We start from the raw sequence: 20,790 nt of genomic DNA on the forward strand, positions 1-20,790 counted from the left end.
AAATCTGAAGTTTTGCTGGCTGCCCCCTGTGCTGACCACACAGTCCTGAGCATTCTTCCTGTCCCCTCTGCGGCCACGAGGGCATGTGCCCGAGTTCTGGCAGAGGAGCTGAAAGCACGAGACGGGGAGTGCACCTGGGAACAGTGCCTGCTTTTCCTGATAAAGGGAGAGAAGCCTGCCCAGCACGGCCTTCCAGCTTCCTCCGGGATGGTGATGTGACAGGTGGCGCTGCAGCAGCCCTCCTGTGACCCTCAGGAACGCGGGGGTGCTGAGGTGGACAATGACACGGCAGAAGCACTGACCTCCCCACATCGACAGACTTATCTGAGGAGGGGAAGAAACCCTCATCCCAAGCCCTGGAACCGACGTTTTCTGTTACAGCTGAAAGCTGTGCTACCTGAAGTACAAATTACTCAAAACCACCAGTTCATAATAGCAGTAAGAGCTACACTAATTCTTGAGGACTGCCTTGATTTCCACGTATTAGCCCCACGACCCTCAGAGACAGGGGTTTTTATTAAGACCAGACACAGAGAGAGCAACTTTCCCACGGTCCCCCCGCCCCCCCTGGCCAGAAGCATGGAGCCGTGGTTTGAGCCCACCATCTGGTGCCACAGTGCCCACCAGGGTCTGCTGTGGCCCCTTTCCAAGTACTGCCACCCTCAACAGTGCAGTGAGCACCCCAGCCACCTCTCACTGAGTGATCTGAGGGAAGCGTCAGCCTCAGTGTTGCCAGCTGTGACTGAACAAAGGGGGCAGTGGTGGGGCCCACCTCATAGGTCTGTACCCCTGAGACGAAGAACAGGAGGGGAGAAAACTGTGCTTACCTCACGGCACTGAAGACAAGAGTTCTATTCTACACAGTGCCTGAGACTTGGCAACAGACCCTGGTTACAATTTGCAAAACAAACAAAAAAATAAGCCAGCCCCCATAGTGACCACGGGACTTCCTCCATCCTGCAGTGCAGAGTCAGGGAAGAGGAACACTCCAGACCTAAAACAGTCTGACCGGGCCAGGAAAATCTTTTTCTACAATGAACACTTTCTCCCTTCAAACAGAACCCCCACCAGCTCATCTTCTCCTTCCGAACCAAGCCCGAGTGTTCATCGGGAACAGAGGTATCGGGAACCGGGAGGGCCAGAAGAGCAGGCCTCTCACTGGTTCGTTCCAGAAACCAGAGGGATGAAAAGGGGCAGAAGCACCTTCTCCAAGGACACGGCCATTCCACCCAAACATCCACAAACCGCCTGGAGAAATGTTTTTCCCGGCACTAACACCCCTGCCCCCTGCTTTTTTTAATTCCCCACTTTAAAAGTCTTCAGCTTTCACATTTCCATTTAAATGAATGTTGCCTAATGCTCCTGTTTTCAAGCCCCTAACCTTCAGGTGCCCTTGGTCCCGCCTCCAGTCCACCACACAGAAAGTCAACTCCCCATCCCCAGGCTGTGCGTGCGGACTCCTGAGCAGAGACCAGCCCCCAGCCCGTGAGCACTGGGATGCGGGGCTAGGAGAGCACATGCCTCATGCTGGGTGGAGGCCAGCAGGCAAACGCCCGGGCTGTATGGGGCCTCGGGACCACTGAAGGGATGACAGGAGCAAGAACTGAGCAGCGAAACCAGGCGGGGAGGCCAGAGGCAGGCAGGGAGTGCTATGGAGGGACAGGGGCCTGTGCAAAGTACATCCATGAGCGGGGGGGGGGGGGGGGGGGGGGGGAGGGGGGTCCCCTCAGAGGACTAAAGAGTCACTCAAAGGGATCAAAGGGATCATCCCAGAACAGACAGGCCACAGTTAACGAATGGCAGCGAAGTACACATTTTTATTAAGCAACTACTTCTGGACGAACACGGATTCCAAGCAGCATCCTTTCCCGAGAGAGGGAAAAGGAACACAGCTAGCACCCGGCAAATCACGCAGAGCAAACAGCAATCAGATGGCAGGACGGAAGGAAGGATCTACTTCCAAATGGAACTGTCTGGCAAAATGGACCCAAAGTGACTCTAGCGGTCGGCTATTCAATCTGCACGTAGAAGCATAGTGTGACTGGAACAAAACATGAATGACGGGAACAGAGGACTGGGGTTCCACGTGCACCCCAATGAAGAACAGTGGGCCTGCTGGAGCCCAGCTCTCATGGGGAAATGAGAAAACTGGGGTCATTTATATGATGAACTCTATTAACAGTCACCAAGAAACGTCAGACAAATCTACATGGACTACCCTAGAAAAAGCTCTAATTAAGTTTTTTTTTTTAAGTAAAAATATTAGGGTCAGAGAAACAGCACAGTGTCTGCCGTGCAAGCAGCTGACCTGGGTTTGATCCCCAGAAACTTATGGTAAGTGGCTGACTTGTATTCCTGGCATCCCATATGGTCCCCATCAGAAGTTAAGTCCTAAGCAGAAGTGGGTGCAGCTTCAAAACAAAAGAATAACCACACACACACACACACACACACACACACACACACACACACAGTGGGTGGGGCATTTGCCGACCCAGAGATCCCCGGCATCCCATATGGGCCCCTGAGCACCACCAGGAGTAATTCCTGAGTGCAGAGCCAAGAGTGACCCCTGAGCACTGCTGGGTGCAACCCAAAACGCAAAAGCAAAGAAAAAGAGCCCAGAAAAGCACGGCTTGGCCAGCAGGTCTCGCCTCTTGAATCACATGCCCTGATGATGCCCACCTCATTTCCCCTATTCTTAGGGGTGCTCTGTAAATCAGGGGACCGTGCAGAAAAGGACAAATCCGTACTAACGTATCTGGAAGAACCCGGGTCACATCCAGCTGACCAAATACCAAAAGCAGTGCCTGAGGATGAGCGTGCAGCCCTGCAGCCCACGACTGGGGCCGGGCCGGCCCACACATTTCATCCTGCTCCCAGCAGCTCTTCACATGCCCCTTGGCAATGAGGGGCCCGGGCCTGGGCGCGGAGGCCGGCCAGGTCACTCACGCTGTGGGTGTCTGCCCAAGAGAAGGCTCCACCCTTCTATCATTGTGATTATGCGGGGGAAGCCTGCAAAAATACAGGGTTCCACATATCTGAAAAGGTAGAAAACAGAAGCATAGCAAGAGTATGAACAAATGAAACTGCCTCCTACCGCAGCTGAGAGGCACAGCACACAGCCGTGCTGGGAGACCCAAGGGCATTTTTATACGCTCACCAAGAGACGTACAAGAACGTTCTCCATGAGAGATTTATAAAATCCAGCAACTGGGAGCTATCTAAAAGCACCCGAAGGGATGGCGAGACTGCGGTTATACTACACAGTCACGAGACTGGGCGAACTACATGCAAAGTATCCAGAATCTAAAACAGAGAGAAGTCAGCAAGAGGACCAGGGGTACAGGCCAGGGGCAGACAGCTTGGGGACACAGCTCATAGCCTGCATGAGGGAGGCCCTGGGTTTGATCCCCAGCACCAAAAGATCGGAAGCTGAAAACCAGAGCGAGACAAGCCCGGAGACCGGAGCAGCAAGGGGGAATTGCACGCTTTGCACGCGGGAGCCCAGAGGCTGACTCTGGGAACCACAGGGTCCCCCAGGCTCGGCCAGGTGTCCTCTCCTAGCCCACCCCGCAAAAACGCCGGAAGAAGAGCATGTGCTTTATGACGGGGAGACCCTGCACAGTGGTTAGAGAGCATATCCTGCATGTGGCCGAACCCGGCTCAATCCCACACAAAGCACATGGCACCCATGGCCCCAGCACCCACCAGTGCGACTCTTCAGCACGGAGCCAGGAAGAGCCCCTGAGCGCCACTGGGTGTGGCCCCCAAACTGAAGCCAAACAAACAGAATGGAATTTTTGGTTTTGATTCTCAGGGGTTACGCCCGGCTCTGCACTCAGGAATCATTCCTGGTGGTGCCTGGGGAACCCTTCGGGGTGCCGGAGATCAAACCCGGGTCAGCTGTGTGCAAGGCAAGTGTCCTCCCCGCTGTACGATCGTGCTGGCCCCCAAACAAAAGGAGCCCCTGGTGTTGGAGGCTAGAGTGGGGACCCTCTGGGCGGTGGTGAGGCACCAAAGGGTATCTGCGGTGAGTCTCCTCACAGTCCATGCTCCACCGCAGTGCTCAGTGTTGCTGGCTCCTGGAGAGGGTATTTCTCTCTTATATTTGATATTTTTTTGAGAAAAATTCTGAACAATAGCGACAAACAAAAAGGATATTGTGTATCACTGCCCGCCTCAGCACGGCTAGGTGTTAAAAGAGGACAGAAAAGGCCTTGCCTCCTTTCCAAGGGGGGTGAGGTCAGGGAAGGGGAGCGACCAAGTAGACTAGCCTACTTTTAAGAGACGAGCAATCAAGAAAGAACCTCTCATTAGGAATTTATAATTACTTCCAAATCCCAACACAGACCACAACCTACTAACACCATTTTTTAAAAATGAAGTTTATAAGACCATGAGCTGTCCTACTTATTTGCCCAGATCTTCCAGAAATTGAGAAAGATGGCGTCAGCTTTGCTGGCCGAGGACTGATGTGCTAGTTCTTCCCTCTCTCAGATGCCCACCTGAGTCTTTGGTCTTTGGGCCTGAGAAATGCAGAACAGTGTCCTTAACGAGGAACTTCTTAAACTAGTTTAGGGGCCAGAGTAATAGCACAAAGGGTCGGGCGCTTGCCTTGCATGTGGCCAACCCAGATTTGATTCCCGGCATCCCATATGCTCCCCCGAGCACTGCCAGGAGTGATTCCTGAGTGCAGAGCCAGGAGTAACCCCTGAGTATCACTACATGTGGCCCCCAGACACACAAAACAAAGAAAAAAAGATAAGCTACCTGTGGTGTATTTGATATGCCAAAAACGGTAGCAATAAGCCTCACAATGGAGACGTTACTGGTGCCCGCTTGAGCAAATCAGTGAACAACGGGACGACAGTGCTACTATTTAGAGGCTAACAGAAAAGCTGTTCTTTTCATCAAGAACCTATCTGTAGATATGGGAGGCATCGATCAAACTGCCGTGCCACTGTCCGTGGCCCCTACTTGCAGAGAAGGACAGCGCTGGCCAGGGAGGCGGCTCCGGGGGCGGGGGCCCAGGCTCTGGTCTCCCAGCTGGGCTAGAAGTGGCCCCCAGCACTGCACGGGTGCAGTCACTGAGTGTGGCCAAAATGAATCAACCAAGGAACAAAAGTCCCAAGTGTCACTGTCACCAGCATATTACACGTTTCTCGAGCCCCCAGCTGCCCGGAGGAGAGAATGCTGGTCAGCTGTGAAAAGGACAGACCCTGCGTGGACTCGTGAATAAATGCACAGCCATTTTAAACGCTGGGGTGGATTCCTCTTCATTTCGTCTCCCCGCTCTTCTCGTTCCTGCAATGACGCTACTGTGATTCACTCACCGGGGCCCGCACAGCAGAAGGGGACAGAACACGGCCTCACAAAGGCGAGGCTGGTCTCTACCACTGAACTACCCTTGGGCTCCAACAAACTGGTCCTAAAGAGAGGAAGAAACGCTCAACAGCACGAACACTGATTGATATCGGCAATCACGGCAACTACTAACAACATCCACTCTAACACCACAGCTTCAACACAGCCCTAAACCTGTTTGCCAAATGAGTCAGTCCAGACTTTTTTTTTTTTTTGAGCATCTATTGTGGAGCTTACACTGTACTCCAAGAAACAAACTTAGCAATATGAAGATGATAAACATAAACTGGCACGTGAGAGAAAGTGTCATGGAGGAAAGACAGCAAGAACGGGAGAGGCAAAGTGAGCTGGAGAGACTGGTTTGCATTTCAGCCATGTTCCCAAAGCCTTGGAAAGCTGCGCTAGGAAGACACGGGGAAAACCCTTGGAGGAAATAAGGGACACAGGCTCAAGGCCCCTCAGATTTACTGGGAGAACAGCTTGCTTTCGGCCACGCGGAGGCCTGCATCTACTACACAGCAACAAATAGAACAGAAAACTACAGCCAACAGTAAGAAGGCCAGTTCTGGGGCCAGCGCCATAGGACAGCAGGGAGGGCACTTGCCTTGCATGCAGCTGACCCGGGTTCAACACCTGGCATCCTTTATGGTTCCCCCAGCCCCTCCAGGAGTGGCCCTTAAGCACAGAAGTAAGCCCTGGACATCGCCGGGTGTAACCCCAAAACCAGGGAGGGAGGTGGCGGGTGTGTGTGGGGTGGTGGGGGTAGAAGAGAAAGGCCCATTCAAGGGCTGGGGAGAGTTCTCAGGCAAGTGCAGGTGCTGGAGACCAAGGCTCAGGCCGACAGCACAGCCCCCCGACACGGAGAGAAGCTGCCTACAGCACCCACACCGTAGATGTGGCCCACCCCAGCCCCCGACACCAAGAGGGAAGTGGCCCCCAGCACCCAACGCCACAGATGTGGCCCACCCCAGCCCCTGAGGTTTGATCTCTGCGTGAGAAATGGTGGTTTGGACTAGAGAGAGACGTGGTATTATTTCAGGTTCTGGTTCCACACTGAGGATAAGACTGACTGGATCTGTCAACATTTGAGACAGACTGTGGGTGAGAAGTGAAAGGCAAGAGGGAGCCTGGGGTTTCTGATCTAGGAAACTTCATCCGTACCGAGGACCATCCGTAAGAGGGGAAGGTGGGAGGGTATGGCAGAGAGACAGCACGACCCGTAGGGCACTAGTCTTGCACCCGGTTGGTCCGGGTTCAATTCCCAGCATCTCAGATGGTTCCCCTGAGCCTTGCCACGAGTGATCCCTGAGCACAGAGCTCGGAGTAAGTCTGGAGCACATCGGGTGTGGCCCCACCAAAACAAACAACAAGAACCTCAGCCAAAAAAAAAAAAAGTCAGGTGGGGAGGGCAGTGGGGGGAAGGGGGAGAGCACCTGCTCAGGTTCTGGCCAAGCTGAGCCGGCCAGGCCACGGCAGGAGGGAGTCTGGGGCTCGGCGCCGGCGGTGTAAACCGGAGCGTCCAAACAGGGCTGGCGTTAAGGCCACAAGCCAGGATGAGATCGAGAGGACAGAGGCTGGAGGAGAGACACAAGGGAGGACTGGGGTGGAGGCAGGCGAGGAGCGGCCAGAGGCCCTGTAAGAAACCCAGGCCCATGCCTGCGTCCAGGAAACCAGGGGCGCAGAGCGGCAGGGGCAGACCGTGGTGGACTGTGCCAGGACGTCCGGAGCGAAGCAGAGGGGCGGCTGATCCCTGGGACCCCACCTACCTCGCTCTCCTGAGTGAAGTCCAGCGCGTCCTCCCCCGACGCCAGCAGCGTGTGCAGGATCCGCTGCTTCACCTGCTCCCACTCGACCAGCATCGACTCTCGGTGGTACTCCTCGGCCATGGCGAAGGTCTGTCCGGGAGGGAAGGCAGAGGACAGTGCTCAAGCCGCCTGCCGGGACCTCTGGGTCCCCAGTCCCCATCTTCCCGAGCGCAGAGCAAAGCCCATCCACTTTACTGATTATCCTTGACGAGTTTCCTGACGCCTGTCGGCAACAGCCCCAGTTCACGAAGTTTGAAACAGTAACAATTTGCCAGTTTCAATGTTCAGCTCAGGCGCCAGAGAGAGAGTATGGCAGGTAAGGCGCCGACCTTGCGTGCAGCTGACCCTGGTTAGATCCCCAGCTCGGTCCCCTGAGCACCACCAGGAGTGACTCCTGAGGGCAGAGCCAGGAGTAAGCCCTGAGCTCCGCCGGGTGTGACTCAAGAATTAAAAACACCCCAGAAAGGTGAGTTTGGCTCATTAAGTACTTGAGCGCCACGACTGTGCATCCACAGAACCATTTCCATCTTGAGAAACCGAAATCCTCCATCTATGAAACCAGAACTCCACCTCCTCCTTCCCCAGCCCCTTGGCAACATTCCCCTGGCAACGACCTTCTGTCTCCATGGCTCCGGTACCTCTCGATGCCTCACAGCCGTGGAGTCAGGGGCCGGAGAGAGAGTGCAGGTGATAAAGCACTTGGCCGTGCAGTCGCTGCTTCGGGCTGAGTTCCTGGCACCACACAGTGCCGGGAATGACCCCTGCTCATACAGCCAGCAGCCCTGAGATGCCAGTTTCCCCTCCTCCCACCCCCCAGGGCTAACAAGGAATCAGTACATCTGTCTGTCTGAAGCCACAGGCCTGTTTCACTGGGCATAATGTCCTCGATGTTCATCTATGCTGTACAATGTGCAAAATTCCCTTTCTTTTTAAGGATGAATAATAATATTGCATTGTGTTAGATGCCTATCTTGTTTATCCGCTCATCCAGACTTTCTGTTTGTGTGCCACCCCTGGCAGTGCTCAGGGGTCACTCCCAGTGGGGCTCAGGGGATCGTATGTGGGTCGGGCATCCAACCTGAGTCAGCAGTGTGCAAGACACACGCCTTACGGACTGCACTATCTCTCCGGCCCCGCATGCATACATACTCATTTGAGTTGCTTCTACCTTCTGATTATTTTGAATAATGCTGCCATAAAAATGGAACTTTGCTTTCAATTCTTTGGGAACACACCCAGAAGCAAAACTGCTGGATCTCTGAACTTAAATTTTTAATATTTTAATTTTTAAATTATTGCTTGCAGAGGCTGCATGTTCATTTTACAGTCCTGCCGCCAGCATACAAGGGCTCGCATTTCTCTGCACTCTCAGCAACACTTATGGTGATTCTAGGGGTGGGATGGGATCTGGGGGTTGACAGTAGCCATCCTAGGAAGGTGTAAGGTGGCATCTCACTGTGGTTTTAATTTGTATTTCCCTAATGATTAAGTTTTTTCCCCAAACATTGCTGAATGTGAATTCTAAAATGTTGAGGGTTTTCCCTCTCACATACTTATTAAGATAAATCTTTTCAAAACCTGTGAAACTAGACTAACGTATTTATAATTGATGTCCAAGTTTAAATGGAGGGAGTTTTTTCCCTATAGTCCATAAAATGGTGGATTCTTAAAAACTTATGGAATAGCAATAAACATTGAATATGTATCTAAGGTAAGAAAAAACAGAAATAAGATTCCCCCAGTGAATTTATTTCTTAAAGAATTGTAATAAAAAAAAAAAAAGAATTGTAATCATCCCCGATAGGAAGCAGCACAAGAAACCGGAGGGGCTGGGGGACAGCACAGTGGCCAGGGTGCGTGATGCATCACCAGGCCCCCTAGCACTGCAGGACCGAGCATCAACCCACTGACCAGACTGCCGAGTCTTGCTGGGGGTGGCCCCGGGGCTTCGTGAGCACAGTATGGAAGGGGGAGAGAGAGGGAGAGGGAGAGTGTGGGAGGGAGGGAGGGAGACCCGGAGAGGCCATCCTGATGTGCTGTCCTACCCGTCTACTCGGTCACCACAGGCAAGTCTGGGAAACCTCCTGCCTTGTCTACTCGGGGCCCTGTACCTGGCTGCCAAAACAAAGGCAAGATGAAGAAAAAGAGAAAAGAACGAGAGAAGAAAAGGAAGGAGAAAAGGGAGAGGGGAAAGAAGCAAAGGAGAAAACAAAACAAAAAGAGGAAAAAAGTAAAAGCAACTTAGGCAGAGACTCCGAGCCATGACATTCTTAGTCTATTAATCTTTAATCGGCAGACCAGGTCCCCCATCCGCTCAGGCCCACTTTTCGTTGACAATCAGAGTGGCATGTAATTAGGCAGCACCAAGGGAATGAGTATTAGTAATGCCTGCTTTATTTTTGGCAAGGCGGATCATTTATACTGAAAATATCCATATACATGAGCTTTGGGAAACAGTTAGAAAAACCACATATCCTGCCAATGGAGGGTCAGAGACACAGTACAATGAGCAGGGGGCTGCCTTGCAAGGCGGCTGACCCGGGTTCAATGCCCAGCATCACATATGGTTCCCTGAGCACCACCAGGAGAGATCACTCCTGAGCACAGACTCAGGAGTAATTCTTGAGCACTGCCAGGTGTGGCCCAAAAACCAAAAAACAAACTTTAAATAAATAAATAAAAAAGCTCTACAAAATGTGGGGGGAAAGGCCACACAAACTCTCTCTCTCTCTCTCTCTCTCTCTGAGAAAGTTGTCACAACTTCTGAGTTTGACTGTGGCTCATGGACCAACTGAGCACTTTTCTAGTAAGTGTTCGGATGACACAGGGAAGAATGGCAATCTACCTGGTTTTCTTCCCACAGAAAGGCCAGAATGGCTCATTCCTGTCAGTCAGCACTGAGTCAAAAAATAAAAAATCCCTCAGAAAAATCCTTCCTGCTGGTGCTGCTAGGGAGCTCAGACGTGATATGTTTGCACAGCAGTGAGGGAGGCAGGGGGCACAAGGAGAGTCGGCTTCTCTAGGAGGTGTCCAGAAATAGCGTGCAATGAAGCAGTTGGTTTTGCTTTTTCCCTAAAACTCTTCCTACCTAATGATCCAGCCTGCACCCCATGGCCTTGGGCAAGAGGGCCGTGTGGCAGGGCCCGGGGCAGGTGCAGGGAGGAGGTGTGGGAGCGGCTGGCGCTGTCCCCTTCTCACCTGGAGGAGAGGCGCCAAGCCGGGGCACTGACCGAGGAGTGCCCCAGCTTTTCTTAGAGACCAGCTCTCTGGGGCCAGGCTAGGACGGCAGGTAAGGTGCTTGCCTTGGGCACAGCTGACCTCAGCACCACGCATGGTTCCTCAAGGCTGGCCAGGAGTCAGCCCTGAGCACAGAGCCAGGAGCCAGCCCTGGGTTTGGCCCCCAAACAAAAGAAAACAAAACTTAGACCGAGACATCAGCCCTTTGACTAATGACAACAAGCAGGACGATGGGAGGCGAGCAAAGAAGAGGGGGGACGCGCCCAGCAGGGCACCAGGGGCGGGAGGACACGGGCAGGGGGAGGGAGCATTCGCTTTCTTGGGCTGCCACCTCTGTGCCAAGAACTCTGGCTGCATCATACCGGGGCCTCTGGAAGCTGGCAGGCTCTGGGCCCCGCGGCTCCGTCTGAGGGGCGTGCCAGCCCTTCCTCAGAAACAGCCACAGCGCCTCAACAAACCACGCCGCGGCCCCACTCCGCACCAGGGATCAGGAGCTCTGGATAAAAACAAACGGCTGACATTGAAACGCTCTTCCCTTGACCACGCCCCACCCCGCCATCCTATCCTAATTTCATTAGAGATAATGGAATATCCAATTTGTGGGCTAATCAGGGGTGATCAGCCACCCATCTGTCCTCTCCTGGCCTCTTCCCGTCAGAGCCAGGGCTGGGCCAGATGCGGAGCAGAGAAGAACGTCGGCAGAGGAGCCGAGAGTCCAGGGGCAACGAAGCGGAGGAGATGACTGCCCGGGTGGGAGGGACTTTGAAGAGGCAAGCAGGAAAGGGCCCGAGGGGAGGAGCAAAGGAAGGTCAAGGGTCACTGGTTACGTGTGCAACTAGGACCCCTCCTCCCCGCCAATGCACACGGCGTGGCAGAGCAGCGGGGACACTGTGGGCAAGTCAGGCTCTGCAGTTCCCTGTGGGAGGGGGAGGGAGGAGCGGGCACCCAGCAGCAGCACGGGCCGGGAGCACTCGAAGCCCCTTCTCAGAGAGGGAAGAGGGCAACCTGCTCCCGCTCCACTTCTTACTGAGCACGCGCCGGCTTCCAGAAACTCTGCATATGTTCTGATGCTGCTGTTCTGTTTTTGCTGGGATGCACCAAACGGGTAAAAGAGAAGACACATTTGTGATTTCCTAGCTTGTTTTTTTTTTGGCATTCCAGCAGGGCCATTGGCAAGTTACTCAGACACAAAACTGACACCAAAATGCCAGGCGGCCACTCACCTTCTGCATAAAAGTGATTTCTCACCCAGCAGCGGCAGCCTCTGGTCTCCAGGTACGTGAAGGCCCCGTCCGACCCTCCTTCACCCCCACCCCCCCAAGTTCCTGGCGCCGGAATCGCTCGCCCACAAACACATATGCACACAATGTGCACTGTGGTATGTCACTGAAATGTTTTGGCTGGCTGCACATCTAGTCTCAGTATGGCACCATGCTCGGGGACTGCCAATTCCAGAAACACATTCCACAGGGGGAGTGGATTCCGAAGGCTTGGTGGCACTTGGCAACCCTGATTCAGTTTCACTGGCCCTTCACAGCAGGAGACTCAATAGCTGTGGCGACCAAAATGGGTGCGTGCAGGGTGAGGGGTGGAAACGGGGGGGGGGGGGGGGGATAGCGAACCCAAATTCCTTGTTTTTAATACTTGAAATCTTAAACAAATAAAAATTTCTCTATTTCCAGGAATAAGTGTTGTTGCCAAAAATGCAATTAATGACACTTCTGGCATCTGTACTCTGATAATTAAGCCTTCCCAGTCATTCTAATAATGCCTCTGACACATTTCTTTCTGAGTCGGCACGAGAGAGACCCCCTCCCATGACCCTGTCTCTCCCACTAATGTCCTCCTGCCCTATTTCTACCTGCACAGTGTTTTAATAAAGCACAATGAGAAGCATGTTTTCTTTATTATTTTTCAAGCTACCTGAACCTATATGTATAGTATACATGTACATATATATAGTGTGTATGTGTAAATACATATATATTCAGTCAATATATGTGTATATATGTGTGTATATGTATATATACGTATATACATATACACACATACACACACACCCCTATGTAAGTACACTTCATTTGGAAACAGGACCCCTACCTTCCCTCCCCCCAGCCCCCTTTCCTGGGCAAAGCTGAGCGAGTGCTCAGAGCCATCCCATGTGATAACTGAGGCCTCTCCTCTCTCTCCCAGTGACCCCAGAGGCCTGAAAATAGCTTGCCAGAAAATAACTCTGGGAAGCAGTCTGATCTTCTAGTGCTCTTCAGAAACAATGACGCGAACTCCCGGGAGCGAACTGTCCCGGGGCGGCGTGAGGGAGTGCGCGCTGCACAGCAGCTGCCCTGGCGACCTGCTCACCCTCCTTCCCAGGGCCCGAGCACTCGCTCCTCACTGCCGCTGCTTTCAAAAAGCCCGGAGAAGCCGTTAACATAAAAGGTAGCGCAGAAAGTCACATCATGTGATAAGAGGGGAAAAACGGAATCCAAAGAATTCCGTCGCTTCCATCTCTGACGTCAATTTAAACGACCCGACTGTGTCTCAGAAGCGTTCCGGCCCAGAGTGACTGGCATGGTACCGTCTTCAAAAATGTCTCACAGAGCTTCGCTAGTACAGGGGTGAAGGCTCATGGCCTGCGTACGGCTGGTTCAATTCCGAGCACCACATCTGGACACCCAGGCACAGCCAGGAGTGGCCCTGAGCACTGAGCTAGGAGTAAGTGCTGAGCACCGCTGGATGTGGCTCCAAGTTCCCCTGCCACCCCAAAAAGGCTCCCAGAGCCCCCTCCTGACAAACCGCAGCACCCTGCCCCTGCAGCCCCCACCGCACTCCGTGTCCCCATCCAGGCCCTGCATGCGCCTTACCCTCTTCCGGGACTCTTCGATGGCCGACAGCAGGGCATTGTCCTTCTCATTCTTCAGGAAGCCCTAAGGAAGGGGTGGGTGGGAGGGAGAGCAACACAGCCTGGGTTAAAATGAACGTTCAGATCATCAAAGACAACCGTGAGCATATCTGCTACTTAAACCCAGCTCACCCCTCAAAACTTGCCCCGTTTTCAAAACTTAAAATAGATGGTCTTCACTGATCACTTATTTCCCCCCCTCCTTCCTTCTCCCTTGATATACCCAGGAACCCACCCTCAGCCGCTTGCTTGCCTGGGTGGTTCCCACTTTGTCAATGCTAACTAAAATAATTTCTTTATACATTTCCCCCCGGGTTTTGCCACATGTGCTCCTTCGAGTCCAACAGCAGCCGGGGCTTGCTGAGTAGAAGCAGGGTGGGAGGAGGAGCCGGTCACAGGCCTGGGTTCATGAGCACTGGTCAAATGCCTGCAGAACGCAACCACGAAACGACAGGACAACAGACCGATCTAGTGTCAAAGGCTGGTGCCGCCCTCCGTGGCAGGGTCTTGGCCGAGTCACCTAAACTCTGAATCTTGGCGACCTCATATGCAAAAAGAAATGCTAAATGAGAGAATACAGCCTGTTCTTGGCCCCCAGGGCTCAAAACTGTAGCTTTGTTACTAAAATCGGTCCCAGGGAGCTGGGTGGCTGGCACGAGAGGGGCCGGGGACATGTCCTTGCTGCTCCCTGCAGACAGACGGTGCCAACACCTTGCCCTTCGGATAGGAGGAAACATCTTTTCTCCTGCTGAGGGTGTGAGCACTGAGCAGGACCAAGGAAGACGCTTCCTCTCACAGGCAGGAATCAGAGTGGGAACTGCAGCACGGAGAGCGGCCGCGGCTCCAGGGAAGGCCAGGCTGACTCGTCCCGAGCCCGCTGCCGAGGGACTAACTGACACATGTTCAGAGACCCCTTTCTCCAGAACCATGTTTTTGCCTTTATAGTTTTTTGTTTTTAAGGAGTGAAATCCTACATTTAAAAATATTCTTTCAACAGGGGCTGGAGCGATAGCACAGCGGGTAAGGTGTTTGCCTTGCAGGCAGGCGAACCGGGTTCAATTCCCAGCATCCCATATGGTCCCCTGAGCACCGCCAGGGGTAATTCCTGAGTGTAGAGCCAGGAGTTACCCCTGTGCATTGCTGGGTGTGAGCCAAAAAGCAAAAAGCAAAAAAAAAAAAAAAAAAAAAAAAAGAATTTTTAAAAAAATTGTAAAAAAAAATATCCTTTCAACAATTTTCTTATATTGGAAATTTACTGTCACAATTTGTTTTGATCAGCAATACTTAAATAACTGCACCTAATGTTTTAACATATTACACTCTAACAGTCCTGGAAGGGACTTTAGAATTAACAAACCAACAACGACGACATCAGGGGTGAGGCCAGGTAAGACGGGATGTACATCTCTTTCTCTTTCACAGATTCCTCAGATCCTTGCTATCCCTGCTTACGATCACCCGGCACCACTGTCACACCCTCACCTGCTCTGTGCCCTGGGGCTGGAAGGGACACTGGTCAGCAGCCGGGAAACAGCTTCCTCACAGGCTCCGCAGTCCCTCAGGGGCAGCTCTGAGAGGACCATGGAAAGGACCTTCCAGTCCCTACACTGGTCATCTGCAGGGGGCGAGTGGGCTGGGAAAGGCAGGGGCCACCCACTTCATAGGTCATGCCCTCACGGAACCAGAGCAGGTGACCCAGGCCCCCATGAAGCCCACTCAGAAAGGGGCAGCCTGTCACCACATGCCTGCCCCTGCCACCGCAGGGCAGCCGGGTGGGAAAACACAGCCTGGATTCTAACCGACCTTGCTTACTTTTTTCATGGCAGATGAACCCATTAAATCAACAAACTGCCGCCGTGAACTGCCTTTCGGAGGAGTCGCCAGCTGGAGCCGAGGCCCGAGTCATGGTGTGGAAAGCGCCGTAGCTCTGGCGGGAGCAGTCTGAAGCCAGGGAGGCAGAGGCCGGGCGCGTTCTGTGCCCGCTGCCGAGACGCTGAGGGACTCCCCAGGCCGTGCTTGGACGGGGTGGGAGGTGGAGCGAGGGCCGACAAGGCCTCACCCGCTCCCGCCTCCTCCTTCCTGGCCGGGCTGGAAGGGCCAGTGCTCGGGGCCCTGGCCTTCTCTGGCCTCTCTCTCTGCAACTCTGGGCAACGACTAGCCCAGCCTGTATCTGAACCCATGTCCACACGGAACCCACAGCCACACAATCACAACATAAAAGTAAGACAGTAGCCAGCCACAATGGTTTAAAGGCAACATGATGGATGGTAAGAAACACAATCCTAAGATCTCTGAAGAGATGAAATTTCAAGTGGTAGATACAAAGGGAAAAAACCCAGCGCTTAAAGGTGCATTAAAATATCCATTAGAAAGTGGCATCACAAAACACCTTCTGATAAAAATCGCGCTTGCTGACGAGGACCCAGCCTTAGCCTGACCCCCACGCGGACCAAGACAGGCAGCCACGGTCCCACGGCACGGACGGGGCCCACGAGAAACACAGACTCTGGATTCCACACGGAGGCCGTCACTACTTTCTAAAATAGTAAAATAGGTCACACACGATATTGCAGTTCTAGAAACAATACGTGAATAGTTAATCTCCTGAAAACTCCAGGCCTGATGGTGGAGCGGCACGAGCAGCGGGCCCCGTGCGCCATCTAGTGGGAGCTGGCTTCCTGCGACGGACGCTCGGGAGAGGAGCCGGCCTGCTCCCAACCCCACCCCGGGGGTCTTCCTCCGAGTCCTCCCAGCCCCTGCCATGAGGCGCCCTCACACTTCTCTGCACCTGGAGACGTCCACTCTCAGTGGGCCCTCGCGTGTGGAAGACCCCTGGGCAGAGCCCATCTCCCACCTGAGGTTGCGGGTGACCCTCTAACTAGGACCCTCAAAGTTCCTCTCACCCTGCCAACTGCCCGCTCCCCGACCCGCCCAGCTGGCCAAAGAACGCTGCAGGAATACCCGCAGGCCCTCGCCGCCCACTGCCCACAGCACCCCTTCTAAGCGGCGCCTCAAACAAGTTTGGTTTCAAGCCTCCGAGGACAGGGGAGTCACCAGACCCCCAAACGCACCCCAGGTGACAAACACATTTCATCGGCTTGACTTAGTGTTCCGGGCCAGGACCAGCGCCCGGGATCGAAACACCATTCCGTCAGGAGACAAACGCACGGGAACAAGCCCCCAAGTCAGAGAAAGAACGCTTTTCTCTCCCAAAGACAGGGGGCGGCGGGGAGGGAAGCCCGTGATGACACGTGCAGGGCTTCGGGTCTCTAGGCCTCTCCCCCTCCCCCACAACACCGCACAGAGTCCCAAGCACCATGCTGGGAGCAGGCCCTGAGCACTGAACTGAGAGTACCCACCAGGTGGGACATACAGAGAAGACAGAGCCCAGAAAGGGGATAAAACAGTTGAAACTTTCTTACATCAGACATTAATTACGCCCTAGAGATGGACGGTGAGGCTGAAGGCCCTGAGAACACCAACTCACAGTGCTGCAGAGGGCTGAGCTAGAGGGAGACGGAGACGACTCTGTGTTGGGGTGCGGGCTTTCTCTCTTTGCATGTTTCTATCACACACCTAGTGATGCCCGGGGCTACACCTGGCTGTGTGCTCAGGAATCAGCTCCTGGCTTGGGGGACCGTATGGGATGCCGGGATCAAACCTAAGTAGGTTGTGTGCAAGGAAGGTGCCTTACCTGTAGTACTAGCGCTCCTGGCAGTGCTCAAGGGACCGTACAGGATGCCGGGATCAAACCAGAGCATCCTGTGCAAGGGAAGTGCCTTACTCGCTGTCCTATGCTGGGACTGTGTGGCACACATTTGGTTCCAGCTTTCCCTTTAAACCTACGTTAAGCCGACTATCCATGTAACTTAACTAGGCCATACCTTAAAATGCTCTTAACAAAGGCTTAAGAGCTGCAAGGGCCGGATGAGATGGTTTCGAGAGCTTCTCCCAACCTTCAAGTCATGCTCTGTATTAAGGTCATCTTGTTCAGAGACAGCAAAGCTCAGCCTCAGAATCCAAACTCTGAACCCCTGTCTCTCAGTCTCCCTTTCACCACTCTACCGCTCATTATGACAAGTCACAGTGAGGTACACAGGCATGTTACGGTCACATCTTTATTCCTTCCGTCCCCCTACCTCATGCAGCTAAGGGGAAAAGTGAGACAGTAAACATCAAAGTTTTCGAATTCCATTAGCACAGTGTTTTTCAAAATGCAGGTCAGAATCCAGAATTGGGTCATCACTGCAATGAGCGTGTTTTTAAGTGCACTAATAACGCACAACCGGTCCACGGCACAGGGACTGCTCTGCGGAACGATCCTCAATCACGTGCACACACAGAACCAGAGAATAGGCCAGGATGGAAAACACATTTCCTACCAGGGATCACAGGAAAAAAAACCAGAAATCACTGCCCTATGTGCCAATTTTTGTTTCAAGTTGTTACCTTTTTTGGCTGTAGGACCAGCAAATCATACCTCTGCCCCAGCAATGCACTTAGCCCGCGTTCCTGCCCGTGGCACATGTCACGCACTGCCGTGTACACCGGCCAAGAACCATGCAGAATGTAGACCTCAAGGTAAGTGGGTTCTCCTCTTAACGGTGGGAACAGCTCAGGGACCTTGTACCCAAAATGAGTCTTTAATGGCTTCACTTGAGAGCAAGCATGAAACGGCCTTATTTTCCCTCACAAGGCAGACTTGAGGTTTCAGAATACAGCGACAGCTAAACTCCTACAGTAGAAAGAGGGAGTGGGCAAAACACTGCTTTTGTCAAATGGCCAAATTCTTTCAGCTTATTTGCTTTCTGAAAATGAAAACTGTAAGAAATAAGGGCTTCTGTGAGAAAATGTTCAGCATCCACTTTAGCCAGGGACTGAAGATGGCAGAGGGAGAAAAAAAAATAGAGCTTACATTTATTCTTTCACAGTTCTTTGCTTCCCACATACAACAAATAAGTGATGTTTGGACAGTTACATAAACGGTCTGCGCAGAAGAACACATACATTTCCTGACCATTAAGAAACAGAGCACAGGAAGAGTTTTGAGAACACGAGTCCGCCATCTTCCAACCTGCTGGCACGCTGCCAATAGAGCTCTTTCTTGACCCATCAAATCAAGCCAGCCGGCAATGCCAGGCCAGATGAGCTGAAGCTGGTCACACCACGCAACAGCCATATGCTACATGGCCCTCCACACACAAAAGATGATTCCATCCATCCCTCTTCCGCTGAGCCACTCTGCCAAAACAGAAAGAGAAGCCCCTCAGCGGGTCACGGCAAAAAAAATCCCTGGCAGTACCAGGGATGCAGTTCTGTGTCTTTCCTCACTGAAAACATACAGTCCACACAAATAAAAGGACACCTACACCCAACACTTCGAACCAACATCGTATTGATGCCAGGAAGCAATGCCTACAGAAAACGGTCATCAACGTGCTTGAGAAACATTTCTGTGACAGGAGCTAAGAAGGCGATGAAGAAGAAAAGTTAAGGAAACGCTTTTTAAAATGTGCTCAATAAAAACAGTCAAGTGGCATGCGTCTACTCCAAGATGCAATGAGATGATGATCACTCCTGGCAGGGATCAGGGGACCATACAGGGTGCTGGGGATCAAACCTGGATCTGCCGTGTGCAAGACAAGTGTTTAGCCTCCTACGCTATTGCTCCCGCCTCTTGACAGACTTTTAGCTAATACAATGGAGACGTGTTTAATTCCTGTAACAACCTGGGCCCATTCTTTTGCTTCAGCTCATTCTGAATAAAATACCTACTTAATCTCTCCCAAACCCTCTCCCCAATTTCTGAATGAATCACCCTTTCAGAAATGACCTTTTCTCTTGGATGCAATTTTTGCCAAGACAAATTTTACAATGGTGGGACTGGAGCAGCGAGGAAGGACAAAATAAAATACACTTCTCAGAGAGGCACTACAGTGACCCTACCTGTCATCAGAGCAGTAAGGTGTGGACAAGCTCTTATCAGCTCTCTTTTGGTGGTGCTTACGTGGAGAATGCCTCAAATAAATTTTTAAGTGCAAAGAGACACGCATTACAGATAAAGCCCAAAGATGAACAACAGAAATTTTTTATTTGAGTCTTTTCAAGATTTAGAGAGCTTTAATATAGTTTTATAGCATATTTGGTTATTTTAATTGGTCAATATTTAATGCAGTAAGAACAGATAAAATGTCAGTTTAAAGGGCCTACAAAAAAATGGATATCCTTATATAAATACAGACTCAATAACAATCCAGGCCTTATTCTCCAACTCAGATATTTAGAGGAGAAAAAAGACCTCTTTGTTTTCTACAAAAATTTTCATGTAGTAAATCATTAGTTCACAGACTGCATTAAGAGAGAGAGAGTGTCTGTGCATGCACAGTGAGACCGAGACTCTGCCTCAGCCTTGCGTACGTGAGAATCTTCGTCTGCTCTCTGGCATGCATGCACCCCGCCCCGCCCACCTCAGTGCCACCAGGTGTGGTCCATCGCATTTAGAAAACAAAAACAAGACAAAAACCTGCAGAAACCCCACACTAAGGCCGCAAACTAAGGCCACAAAGCTGACACAAACAACGGTGTTCAACAGTTGGTTTCTTTTTGATTTTTTTGGCCACACCTGGCAGTGCTCAGGGGACCGTATTGGATGCTGCCGGCTGGAACCCGAGCCAAGCGCCCTGCCCACTATATCATCTATCCGGTCCCTATAAGGCCCTATAAGGTATTAAAAAGAAAATTTATGGAAGCACGGTGGTCTACAAAGTTATTCATAGTTGATTTTTAGACATACAGTGTCCCAGCACTGACCCCACGAAGAGCCGACTTCCCTCCCCTGCCCTCCCCCATGCCCACCTCAGCCGACCGTCATCTGGACAGGCGTTTTTAAGGTTCGGCCGTTCAAGTCTGGGTCTCATGACTTCAGTGGTCTGGACGTTTAGCTCTGTCGTTCCTTACCTCCACCGGCATACCTGAGCCCCTTAACCCCTTGCCTGCCCTGGCTTCTCACCCGATCCTCTCCCCACCCCACCCTCTTCCTTTCCTTCTCCCTGCCCTCTAGGCCAAGGTGATGGAGGCGTCCCCCTTTGAGTCAGCACATTCCCTCACCCAGTTTCCACACACACACATTTCACCCTATGCTTATCCTTCTTCTGGCTCATTTCATTAACAGGCCAGTCCCATCCGTGCTGCCGTGCTGATTTCGGAGCCGCCAGCCACAGCCTGCTTCCAGGCTCCGAACGACGGCTTACTGCGTCAGCTCCTCCTGTGCCCCTTCCCTCCCGGGGTGCCGCCTTGGCAGCAGGCAGGCCTGGAGCCACAGGTGGCACTCTGTGGGCACCGGCCTACCTGTTACCGCCAGGCGCTCAGTCCCACTCTGTATGCCTTCTCCGCCAGACCAAATGGCAGGTGTGGGCGTAGGTGGGAAGGCACAAACGACTTGCTCCCATGAGTCAACCTGGTTCACAGGCCGGCCTGCAAATG

At 52.5% G+C, this 20,790-nt stretch overlaps 1 protein-coding gene across 4 annotated transcripts in view; it reads right to left on the reverse strand.

The window, feature by feature from the left end:
- The window catches only part of NUP93 (nucleoporin 93), a 107,102-nt gene that overhangs the window by 27,374 nt on the left and 58,938 nt on the right, over positions 1-20,790 (reverse strand). For all 4 annotated transcript variants that reach the window (XM_004600652.2, XM_055146096.1, XM_055146097.1 and 1 more), the window contains 2 exons: positions 13,271-13,333; positions 7,134-7,262 (listed from right to left, as the gene is read on the reverse strand). In XM_004600652.2, coding sequence (XP_004600709.2) covers positions 7,134-7,262; positions 13,271-13,333 — 192 coding nt within the window. The remainder of the gene's footprint in view (positions 1-7,133; positions 7,263-13,270; positions 13,334-20,790) is intronic.

The sequence above is a fragment of the Sorex araneus genome, chromosome 8, assembly GCF_027595985.1.
Source record: "Sorex araneus isolate mSorAra2 chromosome 8, mSorAra2.pri, whole genome shotgun sequence".
NCBI classification, from domain to species: Eukaryota; Metazoa; Chordata; class Mammalia; order Eulipotyphla; family Soricidae; genus Sorex; species Sorex araneus.